Below are 13,856 nucleotides of genomic sequence, written 5' to 3' on the forward strand. Positions count from 1 at the left end.
TGTGCCGCCCTGCAGGGGATGAGCATCGCCGTGCTGGGCCCCACGTTCCCCAACCTGGCCGCCAACGTCCGCAGGAACGTCAGCGACATCTACTACATCTTCGTGGGGCGGTCGCTGGGCTACCTGGGCGGGTCGGTGCTCGGGGGGGTGCTCTTCGACTGCATGGACCCCCACCTGCTGCTGGGTGAGTGCCAGACCCGCGGATCCGGGGTTCCCGTGGGTCTCTCGGTCGCCGCCGCGCTGTTCCGTGTTGTTGCTTTGCTGACACCGTGTGCGGGTGTTACCGTTGGGCTTGCTGGGCTTTGAAACCACTAAACCTGTTTGCATTGACCCAAAGGTGTCTGTGGTTTGGACAAAGAAAGTACAGCGTTTCATATAGGTTCTCTTGGGACACAGAGGTTTCTGCAGTCTTTCTCTATGAAACGCATACAGAGAACAGGGGAACCTGTGCTTCGGCTTTAATTTGCACACAGCAGAAAACTGTAGTCACACCGAGGGACGCTTCTGTAGCTTTGTAAAAGCCTTCTCTTTCTTAAAGATTAGCAAAGTGCCCATTTTTGTGTATCAAACGAAAGGACTAAGACTTTGACTACAGGGTCTTAATCAAATTAGAATGTATTCAGAGTGAAAAAGCATTAAACTGCCTCTGTGGTGGTGTAAACTTGCTGCTTAGTTGCTGCCTGGCTGTGAAAATGTTTAAAGGAACCACAGTTTATGATCTTAACAGTTTTCTGGCCAGGTGGAAGCTCTCCAGTGGGAGCACAGGATGGTCATGATCCTGGCAGAGTGGGGCTGCTTGGCCCTCAGAATCCACACTCAGCACCCAGAAATTAGGTGCTCCTGTCAGAGTTGCCTTAGTGCCTTGTTCAGGTGGAGGTTCTCAGAGCACACCTACACTGGGGGAAGCTCTGGCTGTTTTTCTTTCAAGTGCAGCAGAAGTGGTGTGTGGCTTTGTGCTGTAAGTCAGGGATTAAAGCTGATACCTGGGCTGGCTCTTCCTTTCCCTTCCCATACTTGGGGAGAGGAGCAAAATTGTGTCCCTTCTGAGGACTGTGCTGTGATCACTGAGTTCAGAGAACATGAGAAGGTCCAAATTGCATTGCTGGTGTTTGAACTAAGTCTGATCTTATCCCTGCATGCCTCTCTTCTGCTGTCAGGTGCAATCATGTCATATAATGTCTGTCTGTCTCGCTTTTTTCCCCTCTCTTGTCTTCACCTCCCTGGACCAGTTCTTCTGACTTGCTCTTGTTCTAAGGTGTCTTTACTTCATCCTTCCTGTTGCTCTTCTCCCCCACCTGCAAAGCAGGTTTCTTGTAGCTGCCTTGTACATCTGACAAAGTCAGAGTTGTGTGTGTCTGGCATTTGAGACTCTACCTTCCATTTGAGACTCTACCTTCCATAACGGCATTAATACACCTGTGGAAGTATTAACTTGACATCATTTAGTATTGACTTGTTTTCCTGATATATCACACAGGATGGCTGTCTGTCAGCAATGCTTGGAGAATGTTTCATATCCTAATCCTTTCCAGTTTGGTAGCACTTATGGCAAAACCAAAATTTGAACCACTGAATCTCTTGGCTTCAGGGTGACCTTAGAGCACCTTCCAGTGCCTGAAGGGGCTCCAGGAAAGCTGGGCAGGGGCTTTTCGTCAGAAAAGATAGTGATAGGACAAAGGGTAATGGTTATAAACTGAGAGAGGGGAGATTTAGGTTAGTTGAAGAAATTCTTCACCCTAAGGGTGGTGAGGAACTTGGGATGGGTTGCCCAGGGAGGTTGTTGATGCCCCATCCCAGGAGGTTTTTAAGGCCAGGTTGTACGAGGTTTTGTGCAGCCTGGGCTGGTGGTTCCCTGATCATGGCAGGGGGGCTGGAACTGGATGATCCTTGAGGTCCCTTCCAACCTGAATGATTCTATGATTCTCTCATTTCTGTCATCTGAGGGCTGCCTGGAAGAGATTTTGGCTCAGGTAGTTTTACCTCCCATCTTTCAATTGCTGAAACTCAGCTGCTAAGACATAATCTGTCAAGAAAGCATTTAAGTACCAATCTTCAGGTGAAAAGTTGAAGGGGAAAACTCAGAATTTGCTGAGAAGTTACTTTTCAGCTCTGAGTGGGGCATCTGAGAAGCTGCATGTAACATACCCCATCTTTACCTTTTCTCCTCTGCATCCCAGCATCCTAGCCCTCAAGTATTTTGTGAGGCACATATCCCAAATATCTTTCTAGGGCTCTAGGGTTCTGGATGCTTGTTTTTTTTCTGTTGTTTTTCTTTGGAATTGACCTGAGTTCTTAATGTCATCAATCCCCATTGATCTTCAAGTATCTGCCCCATGTATGATCAAGCATTGAGATGTCTGAACTGGTGCAGGCTTTCAAGAAACCTAATACTGTACATTCAAGATGCTAATTGCAGATTATTTTGTTATGAAGGTGATTATAAGCATTAGAACGTAACTGCTGAACTTCCTCCCAAATTGCAGTAAAAATACTTTCCATCTGCTAAAAAATACTTTTTGAAGTGGCATGTTTTAAGGGTCAATAGTAGCAAAACTAATGCAGTTAATAAATTGCTGGTAAATTTATGATGACAAATTTTGTAGTTCTGTCTCTTAGAACTCCAGAAATGCCTTGGAATGCATCCCTCATGTGAGAACAGAATGTAAATTAAAGTCAGCCCTTCTGTATGGAGGTTGCTCGTTAGCCAAGAAATTTTGGCCCAGGATTTTAAGAATTCAGTGATTTTAGTTCTTTTAAAATGGAGCCAAATGTGATGCTCTGTAGTTCTCAGAAGAAAAACTTCATACTGTTCCAAACCATGTTTTACTTCTTTCATTTAAAAGTAGTGTTTATAGATCAGAAGTTTGCAGAAGACTTCTTAGTGTTGTAGCAGCAGATGCTGTCCCCTTTGCAAATGAAGCTTCAGCAAAGCAGATTTTTCACACAGTGTTTATATTCTGATGAAAATCCTTCTTTTTCAAGTGGAGAATTATTATGCTGAACTTCCTCACTGCTTCTGCTAATCATTAGTGGACGTTGTTAGGTGACACCACCTGTGTGGGTTATCTGTAAAGCTAATGATGAATGGATTTGTGTTTCTTGGTTTGCTCTTTGTTATAATGAAAACTGATTTATCTGGGGGGGTTTTGTTGTTTTATTTTAACCTTTCCAGCATTGTCCATGTTTGGAACAACAGTTGGGCTCTATGGGATACCCTGGTGTAAGAAATCCCTGCTGTTAACTGCCTTGATGTCAGTTATCGGAGGTTCGATGGGAATTCTAGACACAGGTAAGAGACCACATGATCTGATAATTCCTTCACTGAAGTAGTTGGCATTTTAATTCAAATTCACCCAAACTGTTCCTGGTATTTAATTGGACACATTTTGAATGGAAAGTGGGGAGCTGTTTCATCTGCCTGGGATACTGAGACTTCCAGTGTTTGTGTCTCTGTAGCAGGCCTGCCTTCATGAAGGGGCTTGGGAAGGTGCGTGTCTCTCGTTTCCTGGAGAATGTCAGTGCACGTTTCATTGGGCAGCTACAGGCATAAAGAAAGCATCCTGTGCTCTTTAAACAGTGTTTTCTTTAAATGACTCATCTAGAGGAAGCTAGTTGGGTTATGGTTCATTAGTGCCAGCTGGAACAAAATTAGTCCTGAGCAAGCCCTGGTGTTGAAGAGAGATTTGAGATCAGTTGCTGTGCTGGAGTTTGCCACTTCAGTCTGGCCTGGGCATCTACTGCCACAGCTCGCTGACACCATGTCCTCCATCTCCCTGAACTGAGGAATGTTAATGTTTGCTGCCCTACTCCAGCCTCACTTAGGTGTTTGGGAATACAGATTTATTCCATGCCCCAAATTGTAAGTCCATGGCATGTGCCTGCTGCAAACAGCCTGGGGAAAACATTTCTGCTGGAAACCTGTTGAAAACCAGTTTCTCAGTAGAGGCTCCTTGTTGGAGAAAAACGTACTGTTGAAGTTGCAGAGCAGAGGTCTGCAGGTGCTGTGGGAAGGTCAGTGGTGCCAGAGGTACAGATAGGGAAGGTCTGCATGGATTAGTTCCTTCGGCATGGCCTGGAAGAGGGAGTGAGGGATGGCTGCAGTGGGCAGGCTGGGTCAGGAGGTGAGGCCACAGGAAAGACCTGAGGCTGCCTTGGAACAGCTGGGTAATGCTGGCATGCTTGAGATGGGGATCAGGACACCACCAGAGGACATCAGTGTTGGAGTGTTGTGGCTCATGAACCGGGTAGGTAGCTGTGCAGCTCTGAAGTCAGAGCCTTGAGACAGGGACACTTCCCAGCAGGAGAAACTAAGAGGAAGGCAACTAACTGACTTGATCTGGAAGTGTGTTGGTGCTGCGTGACAAGGGCTGCTGCACTGCAGCACAGGAAGTTGACCACTGCTCCAGTTTTCTTGCATTCTTCTCAGAGACTACTTAAAAATGTCTAAATGTCTCTCTGAGATCTTATTTTCTGGCTTATTGTTGATCTGAGGGTGTTGTAATTCGGTCTCTGCAGCTGTTTTCCTCTCAACCTTTCTGTTTCTGGAAGCAGCATTAGTTGTTTGAAGGCAGCTGGGCTAGTCCCAGCCTGTGAGACACCAGTGATTCTTGATGTTTCCTGGGATGCTGTTTAATGAGACCTCTGATCCTCAGCTTTGTGCATTGTTGCTTGTAAAAGTGAGCTTTTTCTGCTCAAAATCTGCTTCTTTTTTTTTTTTTTTAAAAAAAAGGTGATAAATGCTGCAAACTGTCAAGTAGGGTGATTAAGGACAGGCACTGGTGCTGGATTAAGCCACTGGGTGGCTGCCTCCCTAAAGCTCACGTGGGTTTAAGGTGCTTACAGGCAGAAATTCAGTTCACTGCAATGTTGACCAATGTATTTTCCTTGCTTATTGTAGGGGGGTTGGACTAGGTGACCTTTGTAGGTTCCTTCCAACCCTTCACATTCTATGATTCTATCGCTAAACCTGGTATTATTTCCAAGTGAATTAATCCAGGTTGGTTATGGGTTTTTTGTTTGTTTTGTTTTGTTTGTTTGTTTTTTAACCAATATCTGTTTGCAGGCTAAAATGACAGTACCCTCCTGTCTCCCCTCTGCAGGTGGCAATGTGCTGGCACTGAACACCTGGGGAGCAGAGGCTGGGCCACACATGCAGGCCCTACACTTCAGTTTTGCTGTTGGTGCATTTGTTGCTCCCCTCCTGGCTAAAATGGCCTTGGGAGGCCCCGAATCTAAAGACCTTCCAGTGGTTGAAAAGACAAACCAGTCTGTGCCAAGATCTGTGCCGACAGGACTGAAGCAACATTTTGGTGCAGATTTCTTGTGGTCCTATGTGGTCATAGGGACCTATCTCCTGTTTGTTTCTTTTTTCTTTTTTATCTTGTATTCAAAGGGCAGCTCAGCTCGAGAGAAATCAAAGGCTTCTCAGCAGAAAGGCACGCTTGCCAAATACCACTATACCCTTATTGCCCTCATGTTCGTATTCTTCTTCTGCTACGTGGGAGCAGAGGTCACTTACGGCTCTTACATCTTCACCTACGCCAAGGTCTTTGCTGAGATGCAAGAGAACGAAGCAGCTGCTCTGAACTCTGTCTTCTGGGGTGCATTTGCAGCCTGCCGGGGTGTGGCCATATTCTGTGCTGCCTGCCTCTACCCGGGCACCATGATCCTGCTGAGCCTCCTGGGCTCTGCTGCCTCCTCTTTCTGCTTGGCCTTCTTTGCGGAGCACCCACTCTCCCTGTGGGCCGGAACCGCCGTCTACGGGGCGTCGATGGCCACGGTCTTCCCCAGTGGCATTTCCTGGGTGGAGCAGTACACGGTGGTGCAGGGAAAATCCGCCTCCCTCTTCGTGGTGGGCGCCGCGCTGGGCGAGATGTGCATCCCTGCCATGGTGGGGTATCTTCAGGGCAGGTTCCACCACGTCCCCGTGGTGATGTATGCTTCGCTGGTGACCTCGCTGATGACCGTGCTCCTCTTCCCCGTGATGTACAAATTGGCCAACTCTCCCCAAGAGAGCAACTTGAGAGAAACAAGGGACAGAGAGTACCAGAAAGCTCTGTTGTCAAACTCAGGGCTCACTGAGGATGAAGAAGATGAGGAGGATGCAGCAGAGTGGAACGAGGCAGACTTTGAGGTGATAGAAATGAATGACGCGCTGAGAAACTCTGTGGTAGAGACCTCCCGCAAGATCCCAGGGAACTCTCCGGCCCAAGTCACTCTCCAGCCCCACCTGGAAGATGTATCCTGTGATCCTCCACTGGTTGGGGGTGGCTCCCCTGGGGGAGAAGATGGGAATGTTGACCAGGAGAAGAATGATTAGAGTAAAAGCTGACTGCCTTGTGTTTGTTAAAGGGAAGTGCAATGGAATTGTAGCTGCTCTTGTAAAGTGGTTCAAGAGTCCTGTCAGTGGCGCAGAGCTCAGTGCTTCCATTCCCGTTTGTCCAGCCTTTTCTCCTCATTCACCTCCAGCCTGCAGGGATGAGTCCTGGAGCGGGAGCACACAAAGAGCAGAGACGTTTTCTAAATGTGGGGCATGCACAGGGGACTGCTCAGACCACTCCGGTTTTGGGAGGTGAGTGAGGGTGCAGTTCTGAGGTAGCTTGGTCACACAGTGTTTTCATGGGAGAGGAGAGAAATCTGTGATCTGTGATGTTGAGCTCTTATCTCCTGGAAGAAGAATGTTCCTGCTGCAGTGCGAGTTGGTGTGGGACATGAACCAGGACATGAAGTCAGATTTCAGTTGATGCCCAATGGCTGGAAATCAGAGAACCCATTGGCAAACTGGAATGTTCTGGTTCTGTCAATTGAGAAAAAATGACAAATTAATTTTTAGAAGTGGAACTGTGCCTTTGGGCCATTTAAAAGCAGTGTCTGGGAGGGGGGGCAAAATGGGTGGTATTAATCTGCTCTAATGCTTAACTCTGGATTTACCAGTTGAATGGTGGTGAGAAATCTAAGTAGTCTCAAGTACTTGTGATTGTACTTGTGGTTTTGATTACAGCACTGAAATCAAGGCATGTGTGAAGATAAACAGATTTAGGAGATGGTATTGACATAGGGCTATGGTATTTTTCAGCCAGTTGCTTAAATTAAGGTTGTAATAACTTCTCTGGCTTCCAGTGCCAGGACTGGAATGTTGTGTTAAAATGGAAGTTTGAAAAGGAGAGGGAATTACTGGTGAGACATCCTTCCCGGTTGCACTGCACAATCCCCTGCCCCTTTCCCAGTCAGATTGGTGCTGTCTGGGGGTCGTTCCCATGGGTGGTGCTGGACAGGAGGCTCTTCCTGGTGGAGCAGCAGTGGTTGGTAGGGGTAGGGTCACTGCTGCCAAGCAGGAGCACCTGGGATGGACCTGTCAGACCAGGCAGCCCTAGCCAGGGAGAGAAAACAAAGCAGCAGCTCATGACAAAATGGGAGTCTGAACCATTGAACCCTGAAATACTGGGCTTGACATTTGTCTGACACTCCAGATTTGAACAGATTTTTTTAAAGGCTGTGTGATTACATTGTGCTCATCTTTGGGCTTTTTTTTACTTTGCACTTTTATAAGTAATTTTCTTGTGAAGAATTTTACTGACAATAGAGCTCAAGATGCAGCATAGCACAAAAACCTTAGATGTTCCCTGTATTTTCAGCTCTGTTTTGCTCCCTCCCTTGTCTTGAGTATGCAGCCTAGAATCTTGTGGCTTCTTCCTTCCTTCTGAGAAGTTAGTAAGAAGCAGGGATGAACTTGTAGTGAAAAATGCATCATTTTTTGGCATCTTGCTCTGCTGAAGTGCCTCCCTCTCCCTCTGCACTTTGTTTTCCCTGTGTGTGTCTGTGTGTCCCTGTGGTGTCTTTTCCAGTGCAATGCATCAACCTGCACTTTAAAACTCAGCCTTGTTCCACATGCCACTCAAGGGTTCCCTGTGCTTGCAGTGACAGGATATGCTTCTACCTGTCAGGACAAATCCTGCCTTAGGTGCGTGTGACATTGTTCAGCAGCAGGAAGGTCTATGTGGACTTGTGGATGGTACCAAGTGATGTGATGTGGCAGAGGTAGCCAGGGCTGAAGATGGAGCCTGCACTGCTGCAGGTTCCCCTTTCTCTTGCACTCCATAGAACTCCTGTCAAGAGCAGGGAGTGTTACCTGCTGATTAGGACAAACCCTGCTGGGCTGGAGGGAGGTGATACCTGCTGCTGCTGCTGCTCTGCGTTGGTGGGAGGTCCCACTCCCTGCCCGGGGAGGTCTCAGGTTTCCTATGGCAGAGCTGGGCTCTGCAGGACAACAAACCAAGGACAGGGACATGGATCTGGTGCAGCTCCCTGCTGCAGCTGTGCCCCACAGGCTGCACCTGACTCCACAGTGATGTAAAGAAGTTGTCACCTCCCTACCCAGACCTGAGATCATGTTGCCAGAAGAAAAATCAGTTGGAAAAAAAAACAACCCCACACCTGGTAACCAGGATGTTTTTTAAATGATTCAGAAGTCATATGCTAATTTTTTGGAATGAAATTTGAAATTGGAATGTCTGTAAGATTGTTCTCAGGGATAGTTAACCTTGCATGATCAACTGCTAAAAACAAGAAAATGGGAAATAGGCTGTAGTCTCTTTAAGCTGGCTAACCTGGCCTCCTGAACTGCTTTTATATATATATATATATATATATATATGTATATACACACACACACACCTGCAATTTGTGTTTCTGCTGTCTTCCTACCGAGTGTAAAAACACTGTGCAAAACAGTGATTGATTTATTTATAGTTGCCTGGCTGTATTAATTCCTGCATGAGTCACTTGAATTCATCCCTGCTCTCCCCCCCCGCCTTTAAAAGCAGGAGGCCTATGTAGCACAGAGTGCCAGCCTGGAATGCCAAGCTCAGCACAGGCTTTTGCCAAAAGGAACAGCTCTAAAAGGCAATGGCAGGAGGACAGAGTGGAACTCACACAGTGCTCGGGAATGGTGCTGTGTGGAGAGTCTTGTGCAGGTGACAGGTGGAGGCCTTTGGATGAGTCTAACTTGGGTGTCATCTTGGGACCTAGAACCTTCAACATCTTAGTTCTGGCCTCAAATGGAAGATAAGTATGGGCTTGGTTCTCTTTATTCCCTAAGAGCATGTTTTTCAGAGCAGGGGCTGCCTGTCTGAGAAGGAAGTGGTTAAAGCAGAGGAGGTTCAAACAGCTGGAGGACAGTTCCAAGGCTCACAGCAGTTCTAGACTTCCTTGATGTTCAAGGCTGTATGTTTCCTAGATCTTGGATCCTGGTGTTCCTTAAGACTTGTTTTTAGACAAGGAATGTTAGCTTTCATGTTTAAATTTCCTTCCAAAGTAAATTGTTGTCTAGCAGGTGCAGGTAAAGGGGGGATGTTCTTATAGTGCCTTGATGGGGGGGGGTGTTGTTTTTTGGTTAGTTTGCATAGAAGCACAGGGTGTGATGTTCTGGTGTCTGTGTCGGGTCTGTTCTGCTTGGTGTGAGTTTACATGGAACTGTGTAATGTGACATTTAACAGCCTGAATTGTATTTTTGAATGTAATAAATTCTTAACTGGAGAAGGCACTCTGGGTCCTTGATGTAAATGAAGTTTTAATCCAGTTTTCAAATGTCCTCTGGACTTCTGAGGTTAAAACTTGCTCCTGTTTTGACTGTTGGAAAACCAGAAATGTTTCCCTTCTGGTTTGGGGAAGGCTTTCAAAGTTGATACTGAGGTTTTTAGATCCCAAATCTTAAGCTGGAAATTAAATTGTGGATTTTTAACTCTTCTGTGATCCATCTTGTTTACAAATACTTGTGCGGCAAGTGAGGAGAACAAAGGAATCTGCAATTGGGGGTAATTATTAAAAAAAACCCAACATATAATTTTTACCATATCATTTTATTCAACTTTAATATGGTTTCCATTATTAACTTCTAAAACAAAATGATTTCCAGTTTAGAAAACAATGCACTGACCACATAATTCCTTTTCCATTTTATACAGTTATACAAATATTCTAAATACACATTTTGTCAAGATGGTGGCAAATAAGATTTAACTGTACAGTACGTAAGGAAAGAAAATATTTTAAGCATATTTAGAAGCAATAGAAATGTCTATACAAAACAAGCAAAAATGGAATAAAATTTTATATTTAAAGTATTGCAACAGTCCCACAGGTTTGTAACAAAAATGTCTTTGCACAGTTCCTCACAATGCCCCATTAATAGCTAAAGCAAGACAGCAATTTTTAGAAAATAATGTTTCAAAATGCTACACATGGTACTACTGCTTGCACAGTCTGATCAAAATAACCATCTACTTGGAATCAAGCAAAACTGAGGAGGAGATATACCAACCAACTTTAAAATTATCTGTATAAAAGTCATTGCACATTATTTTACTCAGTTGTTTGAAAAGTAAAAAAGTGTATTTACAAAATATTTCGCAGACAAAATTATAAAGTGAATGGGTAAAATGTAAGTAACAGGTGTGGGCGGGAACGGGGCAAGAACACACTCATGGGTTGAGCCTTTCGAGAGGTTTTCAGTGCTCCTTCCTCCAGGAAGTAAACTTGACTTCTGCTTTGAAATGGATTTACAAGGTGTTACACGTAGCTATTCCAACATCAGCATTATAAAACAGTATGTTAGAAACATGAAAGAAAGATTTGTACATCTTAAAAAGTGAGCTACTCGTAGATCAACACGTGTCGGTTCTTTTAATTTAGTTAGGATAAGCGTTCATTATTCTTCAGATAATAAACCCAACAGTTAAAATGGAAATCCTGGACTAGATGAGACTTGAAAAAGCACCATGCACAATAGTCTTAGTGTGGTAAACACTGAAAAAAAAATAGCACCTGGAATCCTGTAACAGGGATCATTTAAAACTGGTCAAGGAGCTGGCGCAGGTAGGGAGCCCGGGACAGGTCTCTGCTCACGCGGGACAGCTTGAAGAGCACTGGGCAGCTAAGGGAGACACACTGGATCTGTCCATCGAAGCAGCCTGTGCAGTTCTTGCATATCTGGGGTACATGTAAAAAAGCAAACCAGGTTAGTTTAAACTTGGCACCAGTGAGGCACAAATCTCTTGGGGCTCTAAAATCCTCGATGTTGTGTCAGAACAGACCCAGCCCTGTGAGCCCCAAGGTCCAGAGCAGCTCCCCTCTCTGCTGCAGCCTCTCCTGCCACTCTCCTGCTCCTGCTGGTGCCACCCACCCTGAGCTGGCTCCAGTCAACAGCTTGGGTTTCAATCCTGCTAATTAAGTTCTACCCATATGTGGTGGCACTTGGAAAAATAAGGTAAGTCAAGTGGATTTAAATGAAGCAGTGTGTTATATTAATGATAAACTGACCCTGTATGAAAGTTTCTAGTGAAATAAGACAAAGCAGGTATCCTGCAGGTGCCCTCTACACAAGACAAACTACTCTGGTTTCAAGCTTCAGTTAGAGTTTCACTTCCCAAGTCAGACAGGCAGGTCTGGATGCAAGGGACCAAACTAAACAGCACTCAAGACACACTCAAGTTCCATTTGTGCAGAAGTCTACTGCCTCTGTTTATGGCATGTAATTTTTAAGTGCATTTAAATATAATGTACAATTTCTGCTGGCTCTGGCAGGCTTATAATAGAGGAGGCCAAAAACTGAAGCTGTGAAGGGTAATTTGATCTTTACATTAAAGTAAGATGCTCAGAGAGGCTGAGCTACCCAGCACTGACCAGAACAGGATCCAGGCCCTGCCGACCTGTCATGTGTTGCAAGAAGAAAATGTTCTGATCAAACCCACTGATCCTTCCATGGGGCTGAACCCATCTGCCAGGTTCTGAGTTATTCCAGAATAAAGGCAATGCAGAAGGGGTCAGAGTGCCACAGGAGAAGTGCAGAACATTCAGCACCTTCCTTTCCTGCTTTACAAGGCAGATCAGAGCCAACATTACAAAATACAGCAAGGAACAGAAGTCCATACTTTGGTCATGCAGTATTTATGAGTCGTGAATTTTAATGGTTTTCTAGCAACAAAACCCCATGGGAACCTATCAAATCAATGCCTGGAGTACAGGAACATTTATATCCCTGCAATTCAGACAAGTCTTTAACATGGTTTATGTGCTAGTGCTAAAAATACATTTCAACCAAAAAATTTATTGGTTTTAACTAATGAAAATCAGGTGAGGAAACGCATCGTGCTTTGCTAGAGGGTATTGGTGAGCTCAGTCAGGCACCCTCTTAACTGACCTACAGCTAAAGGGAAAAAAACAGCCTGGAAAACTCCTATCAAGAGGAAAGGCAACAAGAACCCCCCCCCCAAGCTAAAACATCCATGTTACATGTATAAATAAATACATTTTCTTGGATGAACATTTTCATTATTGGAACGTTGTTAGTTATTTCAGTGCAGAAAAGGTGCCTCCTCTTGTCACAACTCCCCATCACTGTCGCCATAAAAAGGCACCTACAAACCATGGAAGTTACCCTTACAAAAAGCAGAGAGAGAGAAAAGAACCTTCTGTTCTGATCCCCCCCGTTTGCCTGTGGTTTTACACAAAGCCAGAGATCAGTTGTGCTGCCTTCAGCAGCGAACAAGCTGCAATGGGTTTGACACCCAGAGCAACCTGCTCTGGTGGGAGATGCCCCTGCCCATGCAGGGAGGCTGGGACTGGGTGATCTTCAAGGTCCCTTCCCACCCAAACCAGTGATTCTAGGATTGTACTTTCCATTCCGTACCACGCTGCTTCGAAACCCCAGCCCCTGGGCTGGCAGACATCATCCTACCTTGAGCAGCTGCTCCTGCTTACGCTCCAGCTCTCGGATCTCTTGGTTGAGGATCACAGCCACGTGCTGTGGTTGGCTCCTGCAGGAACTGCAGATCCCGTGCTGGGTCAGCTCGTCACACACGGGGCAGTGCAGGGTGGGGAAGTACTGGGAGATGGTGCCTTTGCGTCCTTCCAGCTCATTGCGGGCGGCCGAGGCAGCTTTCTGGATCTGTTCACAAAAAGAAGGAAGAGAGCAGTTTCCCACATGCCTTCATTACACGAGGTATTTTTTTAAAGGACTGTGGAAGTGCAACACAGCCTGCAGGCCGTGGGGTCACACAGGTTGTTACTATGGGCTGCAGCACTCTGAGGAGCACAGTGCCTGCCCACAGGTGATGCCCTGAGCAGAGCCACCCACACCTGCTTCACTTGGCATCTGATCAGAAGGAAAGAGTAACTGCAGAAATCCTCTGTCCTGTGCTGATTTCCCCATCTCATCTCAAACTCCTCCTCCTGCAGTTGCCCCTTTGTAGGGGCTCATCTACTTCCCATCCAGACGTGCCCTGGCTGCAGCCCCAGGGGCTGCCAGATCCTGTCCCCCTCGAGGGGGGACAGTCCCAGTCCCAGCCCCAGAGCTGCCACTTCCCTTTGGTCCGTGGCTCTAGCTCAGGGTCCCATCTCCCCAGACAAAGCTCCACCACTGTCCCCTGGCCCAGGGAAGGTGGTTCCCTGCACTCTCTCCTTTTGCACAACTTGTGCTTTTGTCCTTCCCTCTCCTGCTTCCAACACCTCCCCATACTCCCCGGCCTTTGCAAAGTCAGGGCTCTTCTTGCCTTTCTAGAGCAGCTTGTTGGAGATACTGAGGGTGAATGTCACAGTGCCATCAGACAGGTAGAGAGAACAAGCAGAACTGAAGCCAATCAAGGCTTTTATTAACAGTTTTCAGTGGAAAACAGGATGCAGCTGCTGCGCTGCTGAAGTCTGAGCAGAGTAATAACTAAACTGCACCTACACACTGTCCTTCACCATCCCTTCTCATCAGGGGAACCACAGCCTACAGTGTCTTAAACTCCTCTTCCTGCCTCTCAGTGTTTTGTTTAACTTTTAGGGAAATCAGATTTGGATATTAAGAATTTCAAACT

The 13,856-nt window shown here is 46.1% G+C and overlaps 2 protein-coding genes across 2 annotated transcripts in view; one reads left to right on the forward strand and one right to left on the reverse strand.

Annotated features, from left to right (window-relative positions):
* The window catches only part of KIAA1919 (KIAA1919 ortholog), a 9,005-nt gene extending 2,686 nt beyond the window's left edge, over positions 1 to 6,319 (forward strand). Inside the window, exons 2-4 of the mRNA XM_010008379.1 lie at positions 16 to 184; positions 3,173 to 3,289; positions 5,100 to 6,319. Coding sequence (XP_010006681.1) covers positions 19 to 184; positions 3,173 to 3,289; positions 5,100 to 6,319 — 1,503 coding nt within the window. The 5' untranslated portion in view covers positions 16 to 18. The remainder of the gene's footprint in view (positions 1 to 15; positions 185 to 3,172; positions 3,290 to 5,099) is intronic.
* A 3,522-nt stretch (positions 6,320 to 9,841) lies between these two features.
* Positions 9,842 to 13,856, reverse strand: part of REV3L (REV3-like, polymerase (DNA directed), zeta, catalytic subunit) — a 69,517-nt gene continuing 65,502 nt past the window's right edge. The window contains exons 32-33 of the mRNA XM_010008390.1: positions 12,734 to 12,943; positions 9,842 to 10,986 (exon numbers count right to left, since the gene is read on the reverse strand). Of these exons, the coding sequence (XP_010006692.1) occupies positions 10,846 to 10,986; positions 12,734 to 12,943 (351 nt within the window). The 3' untranslated portion in view covers positions 9,842 to 10,845. The remainder of the gene's footprint in view (positions 10,987 to 12,733; positions 12,944 to 13,856) is intronic.

This window comes from Chaetura pelagica, unplaced genomic scaffold (genome assembly GCF_000747805.2).
Source record: "Chaetura pelagica isolate M959 unplaced genomic scaffold, ChaPel_1.0 scaffold62, whole genome shotgun sequence".
In the NCBI taxonomy this organism is placed as follows: domain Eukaryota; kingdom Metazoa; phylum Chordata; class Aves; order Apodiformes; family Apodidae; genus Chaetura; species Chaetura pelagica.